The 26136-nt window shown below is 47.7% G+C and overlaps 1 protein-coding gene and 1 long non-coding RNA gene across 2 annotated transcripts in view; both read left to right on the forward strand.

Moving 5' to 3' along the window:
- Positions 1-1214: 1214 nt before the first annotated feature.
- Positions 1215-3661, forward strand: LOC147662042 (bone morphogenetic protein 2-like). The gene is made up of 3 exons (XM_086951160.1): positions 1215-1411; positions 1947-2068; positions 3271-3661. Exons 1-3 carry the CDS (start codon positions 1264-1266, stop codon positions 3568-3570), a joined length of 570 nt encoding a protein of 189 aa, XP_086807286.1. The 5' UTR covers positions 1215-1263; the 3' UTR covers positions 3571-3661.
- Positions 3662-4133: 472 nt separating this feature from the next.
- The window catches only part of LOC147662043 (uncharacterized), an 82204-nt gene continuing 60201 nt past the window's right edge, over positions 4134-26136 (forward strand). Inside the window, exon 1 of the long non-coding RNA XR_015305992.1 lies at positions 4134-4400. This is a non-coding gene — a long non-coding RNA (uncharacterized LOC147662043). The remainder of the gene's footprint in view (positions 4401-26136) is intronic.

Below are 26136 nucleotides of genomic sequence, written 5' to 3' on the forward strand. Positions count from 1 at the left end.
AAGCTATACTTTGAGCAGTGCTTAATGTGAGCCCATGGTTTCCAGTGCTTGGTGCCCACTGCCAGCACTTCATTCTTAGCACCGGTGCTTGTGACAGACTGCCACATGGTGGCACTGTCTGCCAAATTTGGATATGAGCACAGCAGCATCTGTTTATTAACAATCGCTAGTGTCACCCAAGCCATTCTTATAGCTTTGGGGACCGGCTTGAATAGTATGAATTGTCACACTTGCTGGAGTGTGATGGTTAGTTTGTGTGGGCCCTAGCACTTACTGTTTTACAAATTAATCACTGACTCTGAGAATTATCTCCCCCTGCTCGATGTAATGATCTCTGACGGTTCATTTATTTCAAGAGCTATACCTTCGATTCAGAGTTTTTCTTTTTTGGATCACTTTGCGAGCTCCCTCGATACTCAGTTACATTTCTCGAATTTGAGCGTGGGAAGGGATTTTGGGGCATTCCCATGTCCTAATTTTTTTCAGTATGCGCAAGCATTGCACTACCTTCTGTAAGTGGATAAAGGAAAACGTCAACTACAGGATGCCATTTTTTAGGTTTCGCTGGGGGACGGAGCCGTTAGGCTCCACCTCCAGAGAAATCTGTAGTTTCTAGTATGGGTGACTTGAACACGCCCCTCTGCTTCATTGGCTAGCTCCATAAATGGAGGCTAGCCATTGGAACAGAGAGGCGTCCGTCGTGGCCGGACCAGACACGGGGGCGTTCCCGAGATTCTTTGGCTTTTGCCGACGTCACGCGACGCCGGGAACGCCCCCGAGTGTGTTCCGGCATTGCCGGCACCTCCCTTGCTGCTCGGGACGGGTCTCCTTATTATGCTCAGGTCTGCAGGTGAGTGACCTTCCCCCTCCCTCCCTTTCTCCCCCTCCCTCCCTCCCTTACTGCTCGATCCCCGCCCGGGGGTTTCTTCAGCCGGCCGGCCAATCCTAGCGCGGCCGGCCGGAAGTGCCCGCCCCCTTGCCGCCCGGGGGAAGAAGGAAGACGGCGGCCCACAAGAAGTATGGCGGCCCACGCGGGGCTCCCGTGGCCTGCCTGGAGGGAGCCCCGGAAGAAGCGGAGGACGTTGCCGGTCTCCCATGCTGAAGAGGGAGACCGGAGAAGTCAACAGATTGCCGCCGTCGCAAGGAGCCCCCCCGGCGGCGGGGGGGGGGGGGGCGGACCGGAGAGCGCGGTGAGAGCCGGGCCCGCAGCAGCAAGCTCACTCGGAGGACCTACTGCGCGAGTTCGAGCTGCGCCTACTGCACATGTTCGGCCTGAAGCGGCGGCCGAACCCCAGCGCGGGCGCCCCCATCCCGCCCTACATGCGGGACCTCTACCGGGGCCAGGGCCTGGACCTGCGGCAGGAGCGCTCCGCCAGCCGCGCTAACACCGTCCGCAGCTTCCACCACGAAGGTAAGAAAGAGTCCGAGGAGTTCTCTTTACAGTGGCCCTAGTAGTAGGCGCGATGCTGCCACGGGAGGGGGCACTGCTGCCTTGAGTCGCCCCGGGGGCAATTCCGTTCCCATTGTTACGCTTCTGGGGCATTTGGTCACTTTCTGTGCAAATCTCCTCCGCCCCTCCACTTCTATCCCCGCTGGGGTGCTTGCTGGTCTCTGCATCCAGGGCCATAGGTGCAGCCGCGGAATGACGCAGCGCGCAGTGTATGGGCAGATTGGAAACTCCCACGTACCAGTCTGTGGGGGGTGGGCTCGCTTGGGGCACTTTTAATGGCCACCCGCGCCGCCCCAAACGTGAGGGTCTATCCAGGGCCCTCAAGGTGAGTCTATCCCTGCCTGCGGCGGCCAGGCCCGGGGAAGGACGCCTCGTTTACAGTGGCTCTGGGGTCGTTGGGCCGGCCTCTAATCCGGGGCCTAATCCTCGTGAGATATCAATGGAACCATCAATTGCATTGTTTGTCACAATGACTTTCTTGTCTCTCCTGAAAAAGCCCGTGGCGGGGAGCTGCAGGGACAAGCTGCTAAGCGCCGGCCCTGCCCGTCTGCTCTACACCTGAAAGAGCCGCTGCAATCGGCGGCCATCTCGTCTACTGAATACATCTATGGAACTCGGGTAGCAAAATGCATATTTGGGGCGGAGTCGTATACGGTGTACACTAATCTAAATCGTAAGCGCTTTCCAGCAAACCAGAAGGAATACCACACATACCGCTCCAATAGAGTGTTCAGTTGTAGAGCTATGAAGTTATATCCCTTTGGAGTACTTCACATAGTCTTGTTTTCCTCTTGGAACTCTGGGACTTGTAGTTCCTGGTTTCACAGTACCGATAGCCAAATTAGTTCCTGCATTTTTTTAAAGGGAAGATGGACTGTAAAACAGCTAGGTAACTAGTGTGTACGTATAAATACTCCTTGGGGTCTCGATGCAACTTTAAATGCTCCCTTCGCTATATCGCCCCAGTCCTTCAATATGTTTCCCTAGTGAATAATTTCAATTTCCCTCACTGCGTTGTTGGGCGCACTTTCTCGCGGGATGTGGCGCCCGGCAGCAGCCTTTATGGTATGTCAGCAGCATGTCTAGTGTTGTTTCGTGTTGCATGGAGCCTGCACCCTGTCTAGTGCACTCTCGGGGTACGAAGCCTAAAGTTCGAGTGTGACGTCCTCAAAGGTTCCTGTGAACTCCGACTTTCGCGCTATAGGCCTCCTTCAGTGCTGGGCAGGCCTGTAAAGCGGATAATGAAAATACCAGCTCCACATGCTGGGACACAGGCCGATGACGAGAGCATTTTTATTGGGATTTAATTAAATTGGCGTACAAAGGAAGTGGTCAGAGATCAATGGCCGCGACGTATAATGGGAAGCTTTATATTGAGGCGGGAGATTAATGGTGAAATGTAACCTTCCGCTGTGGTTTTGACTCCTGCCTGCGCCAGTGAAAGTAAGCCTCGCCGTGAGTGAGCGCATGATTCACGCGGCCCAGCTCGGCCTTGGAAGTGCGAAATTTACTGTGTAATCCCCGGGGACGCGTCTCCTACGTGCATCCCTTACGGGAGGGGTCCGAGGCGGGGCTGGCAGCAGGTTCAAACGGGGTACGCCAGCCCTCCTGGTACCTCTTTCCAGCCCTCCAGTGGATATTGTCATTTTCACAGCGCGCGGAAAGAAAATGGCTCGCAGTTTGTTTACCCTGGACTCTAAATAAAGTGCTTATTTAATACGAGGCGGGGCTCGCTCCTTCAGAGAAGCGCAGACTTTCAGGGGTTTGTTATGCAAAAGCCCTCCCTGGCAGCGAAGGTTGGGGCTTCGCTTTGATGGGAGAGGCACCCCCTTTATGTGGACTTCAGCGACGTGGGCTGGAATGACTGGATCGTGGCGCCACCTGGCTACCACGCCTTCTACTGCCACGGGGACTGTCCCTTCCCCCTGGCTGACCACCTGAACTCCACCAACCACGCCATTGTGCAGACTTTGGTCAATTCTGTGAATGCCAACATCCCCAAGGCGTGTTGTGTGCCCACTGAGCTCAGCGCCATCTCAATGCTCTACCTGGACGAGAATGAAAAAGTGGTGCTCAAGAACTACCAGGACATGGTGGTGGAGGGCTGTGGGTGCCATTAAAGACCAAGAGCTACCAGGTAATGGCGCAGGGCAGTGGGAGCCACCAGTGCACACAGACCGCCAGGAACTGGTGGCGGATGGTACCACATGTGCCCAGGAAGTGGTGGTGGAGGAGGGAGTATTAGTGCTGTAGTTGTTATCTCTTTCAACAAGAACAACTATTTTCCGAGTCGCTCCTGGGAAGAGTCCAGTTAATATTGCAGGCCTTTAGTCCTGAGGGGCCATATTTCCCGGGACAGTCTTCTATCACAGCTTGGCCTCACTACGCTGGCTGATGTGCTTGGAACGTTAAAATGGCATTTGCGAGAGATTAAGCTATTGCCATTGTAAATGACAATGCCATTTATTTATCTGTTTTCAAAACCAACACATAAATAAAAAGTTTGTCATTCACAATGCCAATAGCTCAAACTTTTCCAAGGGCGAAACCGTTGCATTGTAAATGCTTGTTCTTTAACTCTGCAGCACAACCTTGTGGCCTCTGAACGAGCGTCTCTCTACTGCACATGCTCAGTAGGTCTCTGAGGTCGTCCACTGTTTGATTGCACTTACCAAGCATGCGCAGTGCGTTTTGGTTTACTGTAGAAGTCTGCACCTACTGGGTCAGGTTGAGATTAACTCGCTAACAGTGGCTATTTAGGAGGAAGAGCTGTGTTGATGTGGTGGGATTAATCTTTTTCCGAACTAGACTGCTGACAGGAGAGAAGCAGCCTGCCTCTGGTTTCCCTTCCGCACTTTCTATCAGTGTTCATTCACACACAAAAACTCTCTCTCACCTGGGCAGAGTTCTCACGATCAAGTCAGAAATGTCTCAACAAGATACATATCGGGTGAGTAACTTTTTCAGTGGCAGATTGGGGTGTCTGTCAATTAATTGCATCGTTAACGAATTTAACAAGCATTTACAATGCAATAGGTCTCGCAATGACATTATTTTGAGCTATTGACATTGTAAATGACATTGTTTTTTTGTTTTCCTTTTGTAAAACATAAATAAAAGGCATTGTAATTTAAAATGCCAATAGCAAAAATGTTTGTAAATGTGAAACCTATTGCATTTAATTTACAAGAGTATGAGCTATTGGCATTGTAAATGGTAATGGCTATTAATGTGATTGTTTTTTAACAGCATAAATATAATGCATTTTCGGTGCTAATAGCAATATGACAATTATCAGCCCCACTATGTAGTGTAATTTGGATGACCACTTTTTTTCATATTATTAAGGACAATCCCCTCAATAGTTCTTGCATTTGTTAAAGTTAGTGCTGTTGGGGTTGAAAATGGTAATGTTTTTTAACTTTTGTTTATTTGCAATTGAGTTGATATTTGCAGAGCGCTATTAGCATTGGTATAAAAAAGCATAAGTAAAAAATTAAATTTTAACGCCATTTTTTTAAAGTGTTGAGCATATCCACATTGATTTAAATTCCATCCTAGGGTGCCCGAGAGCATTATAGAACAATATATATAGTAAGGAGTAATGCTAGCTCATAAATTTAACTAACATGCTCAATGTATCAGAGATATTGAACTATTTGTGGAGCCCCCGGGAGACATATGCTGCGATATCTAAGCGAGTGTCAGTGAAAAGCTAGACCTGCTTGCTCTAAGAGGGCAGGACCCTCAACACCGGATCGACATTTTGCTCATGGTGATTTAGAGAACACGTTCTGCAAGATTATGAAAAACACACCCCGTGTTTTCCTGCAAAAACGAAACGCAAGCATTCCCATCAGTCCTTCCGATGAGCGTCGGCACATTAAATGAAATGAGTTGTTTGAATTGTGAGAAAATAGAAAAGGATCCACAGAAAACTGATAAGAGACCGCAGCACCATAGCTGCCAATGTTTCAGATTGCTATGTGTGACTTTTTCATAATTTCAGTGCAATTATGAGTGACATTTGAACGACTATGAGTCACACTTTCCCATTGGAGCAACGAGAAACTCTAAGAAAATTTTAAAACTGCATCAAAGCATCAGAAATGGAAGGGCACTTGGATGGGAATGTGCGAGGCGCTCGGCTTCTAAGCACGTTATGGCACTGACCCCTGGCATCTCGTGACCTTCCTGAGTTCTGAGGCGCTCCCATTGCCCTATTATGCCTCACACTCCTAATGGGACACCCAGGCTGCAGACAAACATATAGAACTCAAGTAGGGGCGTGCTACATGTGTGAATGTGCTCTGTTTTAGTTACAACAACAACAGACCACTTAAGTCAGTGGCTGCACCAAAAGGATGACGAGACAGAGCAGCCCTGCCAGCCTGCAGATTTTACTAAATATCAATGCCTGCGCTGCCGCTGTGCCAATGATAACCTGACGAGACAGAGCAGCCCTGCTGCACATAACTTTCAGTCTGAAATGAAATTGCGATTCTCCTAGAGAATCGGGATTTCATTAAAGACATGGAGGCTAACATTATGCATATTACTTTTAATGCAGTCCAAGCAGCCGAATACATATTAAAGCAAAAAGGTTCCAAAATAGAACATTAAGAAACATATAAAAGATCATGAGACCATAACAATCAGCCTCTTTTAAATGTGGTGTAGAGTAAGATAAGTCCAATAAACTCTAAAGAGTCCTGAGAAATTCTTTCAACCATCACGAAGCGGAGAAAAGGATGAACGATGAATGAACTGTTCCAGAGATCAAAATCATGAAGTTATGAGAGGTTATCTGAAAAAAAGAGAAAGATATAAGTAGTCCAAGAAGGACAAACGCAAAAGAGGAGGCGAACAATGTGATTAAGCACATGTAAGGGAGAAAATAAGTAAGCATTTATAAAAAAAAATCCACTAATCATAAAATATACAATAGATAAAGTACATCAGAGAATGTAATAACATTATATATACTGTATGCCGAATCAACCACCCAAGGGAAAGGGTTGGAGGGATAATGTTATCCTCCTTGTCTTTAATAAAATCCAGATTCTCTAGTCATGGTAATAGGAGAATCGCAATTTCATTACAAGACCGGAGGCTACCATTATGCATGTCGGTAGCCTCATAAGGCAACATCAGACATATGAGCGATTGGTTTATAATAATATGGGCAAAAGTCCTAGAATTAGACCAATCAGCTGCTCTAAGAATATCATCCAACTTACCACCAGACCAGAAGGATTTACTGGCCATAGCACCTCTGATAGAATGCGGTTTGAATATTTTCAGATCGATACCTGCCAAATTCATAACAATTTTAACCCATCTAGCAATAGAAGCAGAGGTAATGCCTTTGTGAGGTTTAACGAAGGAGATAAGTAACTGATTCACACCGGAAGGGCGAAGAGCATTCATTCTGCAGTCATATTCTTTCATACAGTCTTCAACGCAAAGCTTTTTGCATAGATCAAAATGTGGGTAAAACATCGAGTCAGACATGGTCTTGGTTCTTCTATACAACTCGAAATTAACTCCAAACATGTTATAGGATCTATTTGAAATATCAAGAGCTTTAACATCAGAGACCCTACAGCAAGATACTAAACAAAGTAGTGTAGCGAGTCTGATGGAAAGGTTCTTTCTGTTCAAAAAGGGTATTCTCAGGCCAGCTAGATTTAGTTTGATGTCCCAGAGAGATTGATATCTTGGTTTGGGAGGTCTCCCAAGTCTAATACTTTCGAGGACTCTATAAATAATGGCATTTTTACCTACCGTTTTACAATTGACCAGAGCATGACCTGCGGAAATAGCCGATCTATAGCAATTGATAGATCTATAACTAAGACCCCTTTCGAATTGTTCCACAAGGAAATAAACTATATCAACGATAGGTGCTTCCACGGAATCCAGGTCCCTTTCCAAGCACCAATGTAACCAAACCTTCCAAATGTTGTTCTTCCGGTAGTGTGTACCAGGAGCCCAAGACTCTCAGAGGAGAGTTGAAGCTGTTGACGAAAGTCCTGCGAGATCATTGGATCTCCTGACACTCTCCAGGCAAGAAGGTTCAAATTCCCTGATTGAACTAGACGGTGAATTTCACCATCTATGTCTGTAAGAAGATCCGCAAGGGTTGAAATTAGGAAGGGGAGGTCGTAAGTCAGCTCCAGGGTAGTGGGGAACCAAGCTTGGGATGGCAAAAGGGAGTCAGTAGGACAATAGAAGAGCGTTGATGCCTCACCTTCTGGAGGACTCTATGGATCATGGCAAAGGGGGGAAAAGTGTAAGCGGTGATCCCTTCCCAGCATTGGAGAAATGCGTACACCCCTAGAGCACCCGGGTCGGGCATCCAGCTGTAATAATTCTCCAATTGGAATGTCAGTCTGCTCACAAAGAGATCTATTTGGAAATGACCCAAAACATTGTTTTTTTAAACTTTATTTTCCCAATTTTACATACCGGAATACAAAAAAAGGGGTTGACACATTGCAGTATAGATTATCAGTCATGGCGAAAAGCAGCATACACATCTTAAGATACAATCAGGAAATCGGGTAGAAATGTACATGGAAAATAGGGTGCAGACAATATTCCAGAATGAAGGCAACATACCTAAAGCACAAAACTGCAATAAATAAATGCCATATTTCACAAATACGCCAATACTTCGCTGGAATCACGGCAGCACCAAAGATGATCGTGTAAAGAGGAATGACAAAAACAATGAACAATGCCTGAAAAAAACTGTCTGTGTAGCCCACCCCCTTTGGGGCGATCCCCTGTGATATCTGTGATGGCTGAACTGGTCTGGTCCTGGCAATATAGTTCATATATGGGCCCCAAATATCCACTGGGCGTGACGGGCCAGGTATCAGAGTGGAATATTCCTCGCAATTTATATTGCAGCCTGCCAAACTACGCAGCCAACCCGCTCGTGTTGGGGATCTCTTACTGTCCCACAATATGGCAACCTTTCTTTTGGCCAACAAGAAACCCAGCGCAGCAAATTTTCTGAACGCATGTGGAAAGTTAGCCACATACCCAAGCAATGCGATCTCAGGGACGAGCTCCAGTTGCATGGAGAGCATGTCGCTAAGCGCGGCGTGAACTGAGGACCAATAAAGGTGTATCTTAGGGCAAGTCCACGAGAGATGGGCAAAGTCAGCAGAAGGAGCTCCACATTTCTGGCAGTGATGTGGTCTGTTGGGGCCAATTCTATGCGAATATGCAGTAGTGGGATACATTCTTCGAAGAAACTTAAAATGTAATAGTTTGTGTCTACTATTTAAAGAGACCTCTTTAGTCGCCCTACAATAGTATTCCCATTGGTCGTCTGTTATGGGTTTACCCAAGTCTGCCTCCCATGCCGCCTGAACCGTGACATCTGAAAAGGGAATGGATTGATTACATTGCTTATATAATTTGGAAACCAAATGTGCACCGTTCGTGTTTTGAATAAGCAGTGTTAGTTGTGGAGTGGCATCTGGGGCATTCGGATAGGAAGGAAAAGAAGCTCGAAGCATGGAGTGCAATCGAGTCAAAACGAATGTGTCCATGAAGGTGCGTTCAGAAAAATGGGTGTCCTCTGTCACCGAAAGAACATGGCCTTCGGGGAATAGGTCGCCTACCGTGCATATATGAAATTTCGTCAGAGTGCGAAGAATCAAAGTCTCTGCTGTTATGGGGAACCACAAAGGGTTGGGAAGGGGTAACGCCGGAGAATATAGTCGCTCAAGGCCCAACAGTCTGCGTAATCTGTCCCATGCCCAACAAGTGGTCGAGACTGTTTGAATGTCTCGGGAGTCCTGAGGGAATCCAGTAGGTAGCAGTTCGGAAAGAAGACGAGGCTGCACCAAGTCTGCTTCAGGTTTCAAATACGGGATGCGTGCGTCCGGACGAAACCAGACATGAGCATAACAGCATTGTGCAATCAGATAATATAAACAGAAGTCTGGGACAGCGAAGCCTCCTCTAGCATATGGCAGGGTCAGAGTACGCCAGCCAACCCTAGGCGCCTTGTTCCCCCAGACTTGGTGTAACAACAATGAGCACAATTGGGAAAATAAAGTTTTGGTGAGCGGGATGGGGATGTTATTGAAAAGATATAAGAATCTCGAAAGTACCACCATTTTAATAATGGCGACTCTCCCGGCCATGGATAACGGCAGACGCGGCCATTTTACAATTTGCGATTCCAGAGAACTAATTGCTCTGCCGTAGTTAAGTTGGATCATGGTATCGGAATCAAGGTGGATCTGAACACTGAGATATCTGACCGAGTCCAGGCACCACTCAAGTGGGAACTCGCAGCTCCAGGCCGTGGTGCTGGCAGTAAGCGGAAAAATGACCGATTTATGCCAATTTATGCGAAGCCCGGAAAATTTACCAAACCGGATTATCTCCACTACAAGGTGGGCTAAGTTAAGCCGAGGCTGTCTGAAATATAAAATAGTGTCATCGGTTTAGAGTGAAATCAACAAAGGGCCAGATGCAAATGCTTTTCCTGGAAATAGCGCACCAATGGGTCCATTGCCAGAATAAAAAGCAATGGGGACAATGGGCATCCCTGGTGGGTGCCCAGGGTCAGTGAAAAAGGGTCGGAGATCGTACCGTTCAGCTGTAATTCGGCAGTTGGTTGGGTGTAGAGCAAGGTCACCGTGGAGACAAAACATTCGGGCATCCCCATGCGCCTCATAATGGACAAGAAAAAGGGCCACTCAAGGGAGTCAAATGCCCTCTCCGCATCTAGCAAGACAGCGGCGGCGGTTGTAGCAGGGTCAATCCTATGCAAAACAGTGAATAGGGTCCTCAAGTTGAGGGAAGTGGACCGATGCGGCACAAACCCCGATTGTGCCGGGGAAATAATGGACTCCATCAATAAAGACAGGCGTATCGCAATGACCTTGGCAAGAATTTTGTAATCAAGGTTCAGTAAGGACAGCGGCCTATAGGAACTACACAATTTCGGATCCTTACCGGGTTTCGGCAGGAGAATAATGACCGCTTCCCTGAACGTTGGAGGAACACGGCCCACTTCCAGTTCCTCAGCGTAAACCTCGACCAGACGGGGAACCAAAATGTCTTTATAGGCCTTATAAAAATCGCCCGAAAAGCCATCCAGGCCAGGAGCAGACGAGCCACGCATTGCCTCTATGGCCTCCAAAATGCTGTCTTGGGTGATGGGGAACTCCAAAAAATCCTGCATATATCCCTCTAAATATACCATTGCAATCTCTGCGATGTAGTTGTCCTGCTCACGCGTATCTCCCGAGATTTTGGAGGTGTAGAGCGCTTTATAATACGTTAGAAAGGCATTGCGTATGTCAGGAGTTGAATGCAGCACGGTGTCATTCGGGCCAGTAATTTCCGTAATGTAAGAGGAGTCCCTAGGGGGCCGAAGGGTCTGAGCCAACAGTTTACCGGGCCTCTCGCCTTCCCCATACCGCCGCGCAGTGATCTGCTTTTGCAGGAACAATAGCTCGCGTTCAGCTGCGTCTCTAGATTCAGTCATCAATTCGAGCCGTCTTGCCTCAACCCCATCAAAAGCGGCGATCAATAGTTCCTGATCCAGGGCGGCGATGTCTTTTTCAATCCTATTTAACGTCTCGAGCAAATCACGGAGCACACCAGCATGTTTAGCTATGCATATGACTCTGATGTGGGCCTTGAACCCCTCCCAAAGAACCGCCCAGGTATCCACAGAGCCAGTGTTGAGCTCAAAGTAGTCCTTAATGGATTCCCGGACCCCTTCAAGAAAAATAGGGTCTGCTAGTACCTTCCAGGGAAAGTGCCACTGTCACTCAAAGCCACCTGGCCTGGAAATTAGTAGTTTGAGGACAACAGGAGCTTGGTCTGAGAGAGTACGGGGCAGGGTGAGAAGATCATCTACCCAACCCGAGAGCCCTGGGGAGACTAACCAATAATCTATCCTGGTCCAAGGGTCGTGGAACCCAGAGTAGTGAGTGAAGTCAGGAAAACCAGGGTGCAGCTGCCTCTCGATATTTATCAGGGAGAAGTGAGTGCAAATGTCGTGTAGGGCTTGCTGGGAACGTGTCTTGACGACAGGTGAGATGGAAGTACTATCCCTGGAAGGATCAATTAGCAGATTGAAATCACCCCCCATTATTATTAATCCCAGGTCCAGTGAAAGAAGCTGTATGTGTAGGTCGTGGAAAAAAGAAGGGGAATCAGTGTTTGGGCCGTAAACCCCAATAAACGAGATTGTATGGCCCAGGAGGGAACCTGTCACAATCAGCGTCCGACCTTCCACATCAGTCAAAGTCTTATGTAATGCAAAAGGGAATCTTTTTTGTATGAATATAGCAACCCCCCTGGCATACCGGCTATAGTTTGAGAAAAATCTGAGAGCCCCAGCTTTTAGCAACTGAGGAAGGGTCAGAATTGGACAGATGCGTCTCCTGCAGGAATACAATGTCAATGTTGTGTCGGACAATATAATTAAGGACTTGTCTACATTTCTTAGAGTTATTTAGACCTCTGACGTTCCATGACATCATAGATAGCCCGGGAGGCCCGGGCAGTAAACCTATTCTAACCATGACAAAATTTAAAATGCAAAAAAGCTGTAAAGCATGCAATCATTTCGCCACATATCGACCATTCCAGCAATGATTTCAGTTGTGCACAGAAACAAAACAAATAAACTCAGCCTCAATTCAACCACAAAGAGACAAACCCCATTTTGCATAATCAAACAATAGAACAATGTGAATGTACCAATCACAAAAGTAGCCTGAAAGGCATAAAGCAAAAACGTTATGGGAAACAAAAAACCTTTGGTATTCACCGTAGGGCGAGGCAACAGCACGCCGGTCAGGCAAGAGCAATATAACTTCAAGCAACAATTAAGGAGATGTGAGCGTGGGATAAAACAGTGGCACACAGCCATAATGTATCAAGGCAATCAACCTGTCGCCGGTTCTGAGAACAGATCCACACTGGCCTGTGAGTCCCCTTTAGGCGAGGAGTCAGTATTCGGTTCGGCAGGAGTTCCAGAGAGACCCCCCTTATAATTATGACAAAATTCCTGTGCCTCAGTAGGGGTGTCAAAGATGCGAGTTCTGCCATTCACGTCGACCCTCAGTCGTGCCGGATATAACAGGCCATATCTTAGGCCCAAGTTCCTTAAGGTCGCCTTCACACCATTGAACTTGCGCCGTGCATCTTGGACCATATTGGTAAAGTCAGGATAGAAAGATAGCTTGCTCCCTTGCCACTGGATGTCTGCCATGTCTCGAGCCGAACAGAGAGCAGCGTCTCTATCTCTAAAGTTCATTATTCTGGCAATTATAGGGCGTGGGGGGAGACCCGGCCGAGGCCGGGGGCCCAATGAATTGTGCGCCCACTCAACCAAGAAGCCTTGCGTAAACGTGTCTTTATTGAACAGTTCTATAAGGAGACTTTCAATAAAGACGTCCATACGTCCAGTGGCGGTCGTCTCCGAAACGCCGATGATACTGATGTTATTTCTATGGCTACGGGCCACCAAATCTTCATTCTTGATGGCCACCTCCTTTAGTATCTTTTCCAGTCTGTCCAGGCGCTTTAGCGAGGAAGAGGAGCCATCCTCAATGTCTGACACCCTCGACTCCACCACGTCCAGTCTCCTGTCGTGGACTTGAATAGTCGCCCCCATATCCGCTAATTTCTTATCCAGGTCATCAAATCTGTGATCTAGGGACTTGAAGCCAGCCCTCATTTCGGTGAGCATGGCCGACAACGAAGCAGAGTTCTCCGTGCTGTTAAGAGCACATGGCGCCAGTAACCGGGTCTAAGGGGGCTTCTGATGTAGGGCCTGGGGCCATGTCGAACTGCAACTTGCGTGGGTTTGGATCTTTCTTCCCCATTCCATAGTCCGAGAAGAGTGGCCGAGTGGGTGTTCGGTACGATGGCAGTAGCAGGACACTCCGAAGATCGAGAAGCCCTGAGCGCAGTCTGGAGAGTGGCGTTGGCAGAGCCAATGGACACCGAAGGGACCGGCCGCGGGCCCGAAAGAGTGGCAATTGCCTAAACTCTAGTCCTCCAGAGGCCGCCAAACAAACAGGTAGATGTACAATTATGGAAAGGCCACCGAACCTGATTCCAGAGAAGAGTGGCGGAAAGAAGAGGAACCCAGGTGTCGATGCAGCGGGGCAAGTGGGGATCACAGCCAGTCACGAGGGTCAGAGAGTGTTGACCGAGGCACCAGAGAAGGCACAACAAAATCAGCGAGACTTGTGGATGCCAGTGAGGCGAGCCAGTGAAGTCATGAAGCCACGCAGCAAGTGATTGCCCGCACCAGGGGACAGGGACTCAGGAGGCAGCAGGCACCATTTGAAGAAAACAATAGGGCGAAGATGAGGCGCCCCAGCGTAGGGACTCTCGTATAGCGCCCCCCAATTAGCCTCTTTACAGCACGGCTAACAGCTGGCCATCAGGGGGGGCGTGGGCAAGCAAGCCAGGCCAGGCCCAGCATCGCCACTGCCCCGAGAGAGCGTGCAGGGGCCTCCACACGAGACCCCAAGCCTCCCGCCGCAGCCCGCACTCTAGGCCCCGGGACCCCAAACGCGCAGCAGGCCAGATAAGACCTGCAGCGCCACGCGCCAATGGGGACCCAGCCGCAAGCCGCATCATGAGGGACAGGGGGAGTAGGACCCCAAATCACACCAGGGATGAGCGCAGGGCAGAGCCAGACCCTAGCCCAGGCCGCACTCACCGCATCCGCCGGTCGCCGTGTCCGCGTCAGGAGAGTACCTCAGGGCTGTGCCGGCCTCCTGCTCCGGGACAGTTTCCCCACCTAGATCATGGAAGGGCTGCCCCAACTCTGCATCGGAGCGCTCCACTGGACCTCAGGAGATTATGGTAAGCACTCGGTGGCATAGAGAGTCCGCTCACATCACAATACCAAGAGTTTGCCCAGCCCGACCGGCGGAGCTTCAGACAAAGGCGGCCATCGCGGTCTCCTCCGTGGCCACACCCCCCTCAAAACATTGTTGAGGGAATTGAACACAGAGGTGTTGAGCTTCCAGTCGCTGTGATCTAAGAGGAACCTCTAGTTCGAGGGCGCACAAAAGTTTGATTTTCCTGTGAGATATTCTGCTCTTAGAGAGATCTTGTGTTCTAGACAGAACATTCAAAGTTTCTTGGCTAAGTTGGAGAGGTCTGCCGACTTGGTACCTCACAGATGGTTTATGTAGGCAACAGCAGACATGTTTTCCATTTTTAGAATAACTGATCTGCCCTGAAGAGAATGCTTGAAACTCATTAGTGAATAAAGACCGGCAGTCAGTTCCAGGTAGTTTATATGGTGAGAAGATTCTTCTTGAGACCAAACCCCTCTTGTGTACTGATCTAGGAGACGGGCACCCCAGCCATGAAGGCTCGCATCTGATTCTAAGAGAAAGTGTGGTGCTGAACCAAAGATTGCTCTGCCGTTCCAAGCGTCCAAATTCTCTAACCACCAGGTCAGTTCCAATTTGGCTTTTTGGTTCAGGGAAATAAGATCTCCGTACCAGAGGCCTGATCTCGGAGCCCTCACTTTTATCCTTTGAAGGGCTCGGTAATTTAGGGGGCCCGGAAAGATAGCTTGGATAGAAGAGGAAAGGAGACCGAGAAGCCTGGCTAGTTCCAGATTCTGTTGTTTCAGAACGTATCTTATCTCCTTCCTGATTTTGGATATTTTCTTTGATGGAAGAAGGAGGAGGCAATTTGTGGTGTACACAGTGAAACCCAAGAATTCCATAGTTCTGGAGGGAGATAGTATCGATTTCTCTTTGTTTATGATAAATCCCAGGTTCTCTAAGAGGTGTATTACAGTCTTCAGGTCTTGAATGATTTGAGAATGATCCTGAGACAGGATAAGGATATCGTCTAGGTATATGATGAGACAAATACATTTTTCTAATAATGAGGAGGCGACTGATCTCATCACTTTGGTGAAACACCAAGGGGAAGTCTCTCAGAAGATGGATGCCCTCCATCTTGAAGTGTCTGTAAACAAGGTATTTGTTGAGTTCCCTTAAGTTTATGAAGGGTCTCCAACCTTTGTCCTTTTCCTCTACGAGGAAGAGTGTGCTTACAAACCTTAACATGTCCATAGGGACTTCCACAATTTCACCTTTCAGAAGCATTGAGGAATTCTCCTCTTCTATAATTTTTTCTTGAGCTAGAGTGAGGGGTATCTCCCTGGGAAAGGAACTTTGTATCGGAATTTCTATAAAGTCTATCATAAACCCGTTCACAGTATTCAGAACCCATGGGTCTTGAGTAATTAGCTTCCAGTTCTGAGAAAAAATGTTTAGTCTGCCTCCCACCTTTAGGGAAAAAGAAGGGGGTGGGGAAAAATTGCTGGGTCTGAAATAGATGATATCTTGCAGGGCGCCAGAGTGCGCTCTGCCCAGTGTGACAAGTTACAACAACAGAACACTTAAGTCAGTGACTGCACCAGAAGGATGACGAGACAGAGCAGCCCTGCCATCCTGCAGATTTTACTAATTATCAGTGCGTGCACTCCGCACTGTGCCAATGATAACCTGACGAGACAGAGCAGCCTTGCTGCCGATAACTGTCAGTCTGAATTGAAATCAGATAAACATCAGAAGGATGACGAGGCAGAGCAGCCCTGCCTGCAGATTTGCTGTGTCTGAAATAGATGATAGCTTGCAGTGCGTCGGAGTGCGCTCTGCGCTGTGGGACAAGTTACAACAACAACAGAACACTTAAGTTCAGTGACTGCACCAGAAGGATGACGAGACAGATCAGACCTGCCGGCCTGCAGATTTTACTAATTATCAGTGCATGCGCTCCACACTGTGCCAATGATAACCTGACGAGCCAGAGCAGCCCTGCTGCTGATAACTGTCAGTCTGAATTGAACTCAGATAAACATTAGAAGGATAACGAGACAGAGCAGCCCTGCTTCAGATAACTGTCAGTCTGAATTGAAATCAGATAAACATCAGAAGGATGACGAGACAGAGCAGCCCTGCTGCAGATAACTGTCATTCTGAATTGAAACAGATAAACTTCAGAAGGATGACAAGACAGAGCAGCCCTGCCTGCAGATATGCTGTGTCTGAAATAGATGATATCTTGCAGTGCGTCAGAGTGCGCTCTGCGCAGTGTGACAAGTTACAACAACAGAACACTTTAATTAGTGGCTGCATCAGAAGGATGACGAGACAGAGCAGCCCTGCCATCCTGCAGATTGGACTAATTATCAGTGCGTGCGCTCCGCGCTCTGCCAGTGATAACCGGACGAGACAGAGCAGCCCTGCTGCAGATAGCTGTCAGTCTGACTTCAAATAAGATAAACATCAGAATGATGACGAGACAGAGCAGCCCTGCCTGCAGATTTGCTGTGTCTGAAATAGATGATATTTTACAGTGTGTCAGAGTGCGCTCCGCGCTGTGTGACAAGTTACAACGACAACAGAACACTTAAGTCAGTGGACTGCCCGGGCCACAGAGATAACCTTACTGGCTCTGAAAGAAAGACCAAAAGGACACATTGCCTGAGCCTGGTTATTGTTGGTATGACCCAGAAGTGAGTATTTCTTTCCATATACGCTCTCGCCTTTATTTGCTGTCTCTGCTGAAGGATGTTCGTGACATTTCCACTTATAACTGCTTTAATGGTGAGGGAGAAAAATAAAAGACTGAAATGCTGCTCTTTTTTATGATCTCCTGTCAGCGCTTGCGAAAGTACGGCTGGGTTTGTTTTATGACACGCACCACAGCATTATGCAGAAAAAATGTTCCTACAAAATAGCAAAGGTTGCCCAGCTCCCAAACAGCCTCCTTTGTGAGGGGAACACAGAGCAACGCATGGTCCTCGTGTCCAAGTATTCTACTGTCAGCGCAGCATATAAAAAGATCATCTGGAAACATTGGCCAATACTACAAAACGAACCGGATTTCCAAGGCATCTTCAATGAGCCTCCTATATTTGCGCACACAAGAAATCGTAACATCAAGGAAATATTGGCTAAACCCACCGCATCAACTAAAAGACACCGCGGCACCCAACCATGTCTCAACTGTGGACACTGCAACAATGTAATTCGGGGCAATCAAATACAACACCCCATGAAAGGACACAACATCAAGCTCCATGTAGATGCCACATGTGACTCCACCAATCTGATCTACGCCCTCAAATGCCCATGTGGCAAATTATACATAGGGAAGACCGAACGAAAAATCAAAACCCGCTTGAATGAGCACAAGTCTAACATTAGACTTAAGACTGAAAAATCCAACATTGCTCTTCACTTCATGGAAGCACACCATACCATCGCTCAACTAAAATTTATGGTCCTAGAGATCGTATCCAGAAAAGAAGGCATAGACAATACTAAACTATTACTGAAGAGAGAACTCGAGTGGATTTATCTTCTACAGACTCTTAAGCCCCACGGGCTCAATGATCGTACAGAGTTTAGCTGTTACCTATAATACATTACTGTAATGTTGCTGCTTCTCCATTCTCTTTATCGCTGTACTCACCCTACGTCTACCTTAGTTTACTTTCTTTCACTTTCTTTTATTTCACCATGCTTATTCCATTCACGTTAACACACTAGTTCAATGTTGTCTACCTCCCTTACCTTATCCCACCCTATGTACACCTATTATTCATCTCTCTCATATTCCAGTTCCTCCAGTTTCTCTATCACAGTGTTTACATCACCCCAACTCTAACCTCATTTCCTTTCTCTTACCACGTTTATTTTCCCATTTTTATTCGTGTTAATACTTTTATTCGTGTTCATACATTTGTTCAACGTTGTTTACCTTGTTTATCCGTCTTACCATATGTATCTCTTACCTATTTTTCCCTTAACCCGACCCGTTCACACTCGCATGTATTCACCTTTTAATCTCTATAGTGCATCGCACCACTCCAAGATGGCCCCCACACACACGGTCGTGAGTCCGTTATCTCTGTTAACTTTAGCCATATTAGCCGATTGTTTCAAACGCGGCTTTGACGGCAAACAGATGACCACAGGACTACACCCGAGGACATCGCGTTTTTACTGTGAAGTAAGAAGCACATTAGTGCATGCCCAGAGCCTCATCTCACTGGCGGTAAAACCTCCACCACCCCCCTACCCTGCACCTTACCGATGCGCACTTAGCCAAATAGCCCCACACCATAGAGCACGCCTCCATTCTCTCTTGAACGTCCAGAGACCTACTGTCTACGCATTCTACCGGCAATTAGTTTTCTATCACACCCCCACCCTGCACTCCTTTTGCGCACTCTTAAACCTAGCGATTCAACATCTAAGAGCACGCTAGTAGACCCGTTTTAGTCTTCCCTTATGTTCGCCTTCCCCTCACTACCTTGTTTGTCTGCTTCCTCCTTTAGCTCTCCGTGACCAAGGGCGCCTACGCCCGAAATGCATTGGAGCATAATGTTCACATGTAAATGGATTATTACATTCTCGATATGCTGTTAAATATCGAAGCCGTGCAAACCTAAAAATCACCATATAAATGAAGCAATAAAGCCTCACTGCTTAAAACAGAAGCACCTTTGTGTGATCTCAATTGGTGTGCTCCACCAGGGGATGTTCTTGCGGGGCTCCGCATACACGACAATCTTGGCGCTGCCCGAGTGCCAGGTTTGGCAAGCACGGTGCCGTAGCACCCGGGGGTTATGCAGGTTTTAATTATCGTGATAGGATGCACGCCATGTGATCTTGGAGCTCCGACTCCAGTGTTCACCAAACAAAGACACCAAAGGGAGAAAACGCAAAAAAACAAATGGTAATAGGATGCACAGAGTGTGATCTTGGAGCTCCGACTCCAGTGTTCACCAAACAAAGACACCGAAAGGAGAAAAAACAGATGGCCCCTGCACATGCAGACTCGGAACGAAAACAAGTAACCTGAGACTGCTAATTATAACCAGATGGCCCGGACAAAGATAAGAAATTGCTTTGTGACAGACGCAAAGCAGGCAAACCAGTACAGGTGCGAAAGGGAGGCAACCCAAACACCTAATTTCCAATGGCTGGCCACCGTTTACCGTAAACGGTGACGCCATCTAATGGAACGAAGGGGCGGGGCTTAGAGCCCTTTTCTCAAACTCCTCATTAACAATAAAGCTCGCCGAGGGAGCTGCGCATGTGTGCAGCAACGCTAAGCGAGACCTAAAAACAATGAACATGATGTAATTAGAAAATGTTTTTCACCAAAATTTACTTCAACGGTTAATTTCTCTGTTTTCTATTAAAACTGTGTCTTAACAGGAATGAGGAAATCTGTAACGTAGGATGCACCTGAATTGAGGCCCACGTTACAAAGTCTTATTTTCCCCATTTTATTCAGTCTGATTTTTATACAAATTAAAGATAATGTTGTTTTGCTGACGCCGTTGAGGAAGGCACCTTACAATAATGCCCACACCAGTAAAAACTGCAAGAATATATTGGTAGTGTTGGAAATGACAATTTCAAGATTCAAAATTGACAAAGAACTCTGTTTAGGGCGAATCCAAACCTCCTTCTCGAATTTCATTGTTCCCCCGGCTTGGGCAATGTGTAAAAAGAACAATACACTCTACATAAAAACTCCACGAGATTCTTTGAGCAGGCAAAATTCGGCACGTCTGTTGGGTCCTTCTTGTTGTGGCACCTTGGAGTTGACAGGGTGATGAAACGTGGGGACAGTGCCAGTTGGTGGTTGGGGCTTTGGTCTTCATTGGAGTTGGCTGTGCCGACTCGTCCTGTCATCTACGCACTTAATAAAGGACCTTGTTACTAACCCAACCGTGTCCTTGTAGTGGCGACGAGTTGACTGGGAAAGGACGAGTCCCCAGCGCGTTGTTTCTTGTTCTCCAGACATCTTTATCTCCAGCTCTGTGTCTGAGTCTTCATCGAGGACCGTTGCTGAGCGGTGAGCGTCCCAACCATGTACCGGCTATGGAAATCCTTTTTGAGGCTACAGCTGTGAGTTTTCATTTTTGTGTACTTTTGCAAATCATGTGTGGATCTGGGCACGGGGAGGTGCCTCGAGCCGGCCTCCGTGCATGCCTGTCTCCACTGCTCTCTTCGTCTATGCTGCTGGCTGACGTCACCCTCTCTAAGCCTCATTACTCTACGTGCAGCGATTGTGTTGGTTACTAGCCTGGAACCCGGTTCTGTGTCCATAGCAACCAGTGTTTGCTCACGCTGATGCACTCAGCGTTCACGAGTGCTAAGCGCTGAAGATTGTTCACGCTGATGCACTCAACTGTTCATGAGTGCAGCGTACAGTGTCAATCCTTATCAGTGATATGCACAGCTGTGCCTGTATTGTTCCATAAGGGAGTTGTTCACGCGGATGCACTCAGCGGTTCACGAGTGCTGCGTACAGGATAAATTTATCCGCTGATGCGCACAACTGTGTTCATCTCAACTCCTTATCCTACATGCTTATGTACTCAGTTTTTACGTGTGTTATGCACAGAGAAGATTTCAGCGCTGATGCACACAGCTTATCTCACGTTAATGCACGTAGTTCTACACAGAATATGAGCATACAGTTCAGGTTCTTCCATCACTAATGCCTACAGTCTCTGACGATACAACACCGTTTTTATTGTTGCCTTCTTCAGAACAGTACTTTTTGCCACATTTTTCGTTCATCTTCAGTGTTCAGTTTTCCTTTTCAATATGCAGCACTCACTGGTTCCTCCACCTACCTTCCCTACTAGTCCTACCAACCCCGAATCTGATTGGGAGCAATGGAAGGAAGCCTTTGAGGCGTATTTGGATGCATTAGAAGGGGATTCTTTTACACATAAAAAGAAATTTGCCATCGTTCGTCATTGTCTAGGTTCAAAAGGGCGCAAAATCCTCAAGCACATTCCTTCTGACCCTATTTTGGCTAGGGAAGGTGAAGGACAGGGGGACAGTGTTATTGATGAGTACGCCAAGGCCTTAAAAGCGCTGGATTTGAGATTTAAATTAAGGAAGAATGTTGTGATAGAAAGACATACATTTTATAGAACAGTTCAAATTTCAGGTGAATCAACTGCTAGCTATGTTGGGACATTGAGAATTTTGACCATTTCATGTGAATACAGGGACTTTGAGGATGAAATAATTTGTTATCAACTGGTAGAGAAAATTAACTACAAGAAAATCCAAAAGACCTTACTATCTAAACCTAATCTTACGTTGGAGAAGGCTGTAGAAATAGCTTCCAGGAAAGAGCGCACCACATCCTTCATGAATCAATTGACTGTGAAAGATGAGACATCTCAATCTTCTAATGTTTTTATTGGTGAAATCCAAGTACACTAAGACTAAGATCAAGGAAGTTCCCGTAAATACGTCTGACACTGGTAAAACTTCGGACAAGTCATTCAAAAGATTTCCATTCAGACAATTAGAGTGTTACCATTGTGGCAGTCCTTATCATTTAGGAAAGGCTATTGTTTGTCCTGCCAAGGACCGTACATGCGCTAAGTGTATGCGTAAAGGTAATTTTGCCAAAGTCTATAGATCTTCCAATAGGGTTCAACAAAAGAAAAGAAAATATGGAGTGAGTTCTAGTAAGGGTGATGAGGAAGAACATTATACCAGTGAAGATGACAAAGTGATCATGGTCAAGAATGTTGCTGCTGACGTTTCTGTCTGTCACATTGGTTTGAATGATTTTGTAAGACCGTTTTGCTTGGCGAGAATCAATAACCTTGATGTGAAGGTAATGGCGAACTCTGGTTCACCTTATGCCTTGTTGAGTGAGAAAGTTTGGCACAACCATTTTAAAAGTACACTGTTTGAGTTCTTCACAAGCCCTTGGTGCAGTTATTTACTACTAAAGGCATGGAAACATCCGAGAATATGGACACTGATCTGGTGTGTGCTGTTGAACAGAGATGTGATGGTGCCTTACTGGAAAGCGAGAGGCTCACTGCTTGGGATGCTGATGAACAAATCACTGAGGTGAATAATGGAATTAGTCAAGGTTGGTCTCAGTGGAAGTCTGATGGGGTAAAAAGTGATGTCTTCAAACATGTCTTTGAGCAGTTGTCCATCATAAACGATCTCCTTTACCGGTCCAGTGTCTTGGTCATTCCTGAGGGTATGAGGAACAGAATCCTGGTTCTGTCCCAAGAGGGGCACATTGGTATGTGTGCAATGAAGAGAAGGATCAGGGAATGCTTTTGGTGGCCAGGGTTGGACAGGAGTGTTAAGCATTTTGTTGGAGATTGTGTCAGTTGTGCTGGCAGTGACAAGTGTCAGTTACCGTTCCCAGTCCTGTTTAGGCCACTGAGGTTCCCGATAAGCCATGGGGAAAATTAGTCTGTGACATCGTTGGTCCCATGGTTATTTTTGGAGGGTTGCTGAAATATGGTATTGTTATTGTAGATTTTCATAGCCGTTGGCCGGATATTAAGTTTGTTTAATCTCCCATTACTTCCCAATACTACTAACGTCATCGAATTTTTGGAATCCATTTTTCCTAGGGAAGACATTCATGATTAAATGTTATCAGATAGTGGTTGTCAATTCACATCCACTCAATTTTCAGATTTTTAAAACTTTTTTAGGCAAGACCTTCTTGTACCATCCAAGAAGAAATGGCCTGGTAGAACATTTTAACAGGGTTATCAAAGACATCATACCAGTTAGCCAGGTCTAGTGGTTTGAATTGTAAGGAAGGGTTACCAAGTTGTTGTGGGCGGTTCGCACCACCCCCATTGTGGACACTGATTTATCTCCTTTTGCTTTACTAAGGGACAGGTTACCTGCGTCTAAGATGACAAGACAGTGGATGGGGTCTTCCACTGTTTCCAAGCAGAAATGAGAAGATGTGAGCAGGAAAAGACAGCAAGCTCAGAATAAGTTTGTGAGTGTTCGGGGAAGAGAGTCCAAAGAAGTTATTGGTGATTTTGTCAGAGTCAAAATAACCAGGGTCATCGCCTTGAAGGATTCCAAGTTTTCTTCTCCACAAAAGGTTGTGGATGTGAGGAAGAATGTAGTAAGATTACAAAATGGTAAATGGTAGAATAAGGATAAAATTTTCATTGCAAATGATGTTGACAGGAACAAGGCTGATTCGTGTGCTGGAAGAGGGAATGATGGGGGAGGAGGAGAGTTTCCACCAGGTAAAGTTTCCATCTTCCAAGCTGCGTGATTTTTTTTTTAAACTATTTTTTTCTTTCAAAACAGGTTTTATTGACAGATCATATACATAGCCACAGATCTCTGTACCCCAGAGGTATCTGCCAGGAATCAATAACGTCATACAATCCGTCGCAACTTTCGTGAGTAAAACAATAGGAGCAATCACATGAAACAAGTCCCCCCACCCATTCCCCCTAACCCCATCCCAACAACCTCCCTCCTAACCCTCCCAAACCCCTCCCCCCGCACGGCATTCGGTCGATCAAGCCATTTACACAAATCCAATCAGTCATCGCACTCACTCATACGTCTGGATCCGGATCCAGCTCTATCGGGGGCTCCAGCCAAAGTCCCCTGTAGTCGGCCCACCTCTTCCATATCTTGTAGTGTTTGCCAGGGCATCCGCGAGCTAGAAATATGGGCCTCTCCATCCCCATACAGAAGTCTAGGCCTCTCTTTCATGCGAGAAGTGATGGGGGCTGCGGGTCCTTCTATGTCGCGCTTGGCTATCGTTAAGCCCAGTAATAGTAGGTGTCTCTTGTACATGTTGCCCCCCACTCCCTCCAGCACATGTAATAAACCCAAACGCGGTGTGCGCGGAAGCACCCATCCGAGCGCCTCATCCAAACCACTCCAAACACCACGCCAGAATCTCTCTAAACGCTCACAACTCCACACCGTATGAAGGAACGTACCTTCCTCAGTCCCACACCGAGTACACTCTGGGGATGCAATGAGTCCTGCCCTCCATAGCCTCTGTCGCGTGTAGTACGCCCTGTGAAAGTATTTAAATTGAATCAGCCAAAGGCGAATCGAGATGGCAGCGCCCCGCTAACTCGCCAGCGCCTCATTCCAATCCTCTTCCTCCAGTAACCCGACGTCCCCCTCCCATTTCTCCTTGAGGGAACACAAATCAGAGGAGCAATGTATGATCAGGGATTGATATACGCGAGAGATTTTTTTGGTATCCAACTCCCCCATGAAGACTCGGGCCTCCAGCGGGCTGAACTCAGGTAGTGAAGTCAGACCTTCCAGATCTGGAGTCAGAGCATGGCAAAACTGCAAGTAGCGAAAAAATTGCGTGCTGGGCATGTCAAACTCCACTCTCAACTCCTGAAACGATTTAAGCGTCGTCCCGGACATAACATCCCCCAGTCGAGAGATGCTGATAGCATCCCATCCCTCGAATTCTGCCAGGGAAGCAAGGCCCGGGAGGCGGCCATTGTGCCAGAGGGGAGTCTCCTCGGTCAAGGTTCGCCACCAACCCATCCGCCGCAACGCCCGCCGCCATACGTCAAAGACTTCCTGCGTCACTGCCGGCAAGGCCCTGCGCACCTTTGGCGCGTGGAGCAGAGTGTGCAGAGTGTGTGGCTCCATCAGTAGTATCTCTAGCGCGTAGGCAGGGTCTCTCCTTTCCCCATACCACCAGTCATTCAGGACGAGAAGATGGGACGCCTGGTAATAGGAAAGCACGTCCGAGGTCGCCAGCCCCCCCCCCATATGTGGATCGAAAACATGTACGCAGCGCCACCCTGATAGAGCCACCCTCCCAAAGGAACTGTCCAAGGACCGCGTGTATGCGCCTAAACCACAGGTGCGGGATCGGGTACTGATTGTTCTGCAATTGATATAGCAGCCTGGGCAGGGCTACCATCTTAAAGATGGCCGATCGACCATGTATGGTCAACGGCATACGGGACCACACCTTAATGTCCCCCGGAATTCATTCCCAAACCGGCACCACATTGCGCTCCCATGCAACCGCTGGGATCCCAGTTAGAAACAGCCCTAGATATTTAATTCCCCCTGCGGCCTGTTGAAGCTCTGCTGCCCAGTCTCCGACCGGCGGCCCCCTCCCCAACACCCAGAGAGTGGATTTACGCGGATTCACGTGCAGGCCCGATGTCTCCCCGAAGATCTGTAGTATGCGCATGAGGCGGGGCCCGGACTTGTTAAGGTCCGTGAGGAAAAACAATACATCATCCCCATAAAGTACGATGCGGTCGGACAAGTCACCTGTCCACTCAAAGCCCCTCATCTGCGCGTCGATGCGAACCCAGGCGGCCAGGGGTTCCATAGCCAGGGCAAATAAGTAGGGCGAGAGGGGGCAGCCCTGTCTGGTGCCCCTCTGAATGGGAAAGGTCGAGGACGCCACCCCTGCTACCCGGACCGAGGCCGTAAGGTTAGTATAGAGCAATTTCACATAGGACAGGAAAACCGGCCTTAAGTTCAGCCGCGGCAGCAGGGAGAAGAGGTATGTCCAGCTGAGGGAGTCGAACGCCCTGTCCATGTCTGCCAAAAAAAGCGCCGCTTGCTCCCCAGAGGACGGAATCGCTGCAACCGCGACGTTAGCCCGCCTGATATTGTGCCGCGTTGCCCGCTTGGGCATAAAGCCGGTTTGGTCCGGGTGTACGAGATCGGAGATGTATGGCAACAATCTATTGGCCAGAGCCTTAGCTAACACCTTGGCCTCTACGTTCAGTAAGTAGGTTGGGCGATACGACGCGTATTGCTCGGGGGGGCCTGCCGGGTTTATGAAAGACAACC

The sequence above is a fragment of the Lissotriton vulgaris genome, unplaced genomic scaffold (assembly GCF_964263255.1).
Source record: "Lissotriton vulgaris unplaced genomic scaffold, aLisVul1.2 SCAFFOLD_241, whole genome shotgun sequence".
In the NCBI taxonomy this organism is placed as follows: domain Eukaryota; kingdom Metazoa; phylum Chordata; class Amphibia; order Caudata; family Salamandridae; genus Lissotriton; species Lissotriton vulgaris.

Excerpts from the sequence above, each read along its gene's own strand:
- LOC147662042 (XM_086951160.1), top strand. The coding sequence starts at position 1,264 with ATGTTCGGCCTGAAGCGGCGGCCGAACCCCAGCGCGGGCGCCCCCATC. Across the intron at positions 1,412-1,946 it reads CCGCAGCTTCCACCACGAAG|CCCGTGGCGGGGAGCTGCAG; the intron begins GTAAGAAAGAGT and ends CTCCTGAAAAAG. Across the intron at positions 2,069-3,270 it reads AATACATCTATGGAACTCGG|AGGCACCCCCTTTATGTGGA; the intron begins GTAGCAAAATGC and ends CTTTGATGGGAG.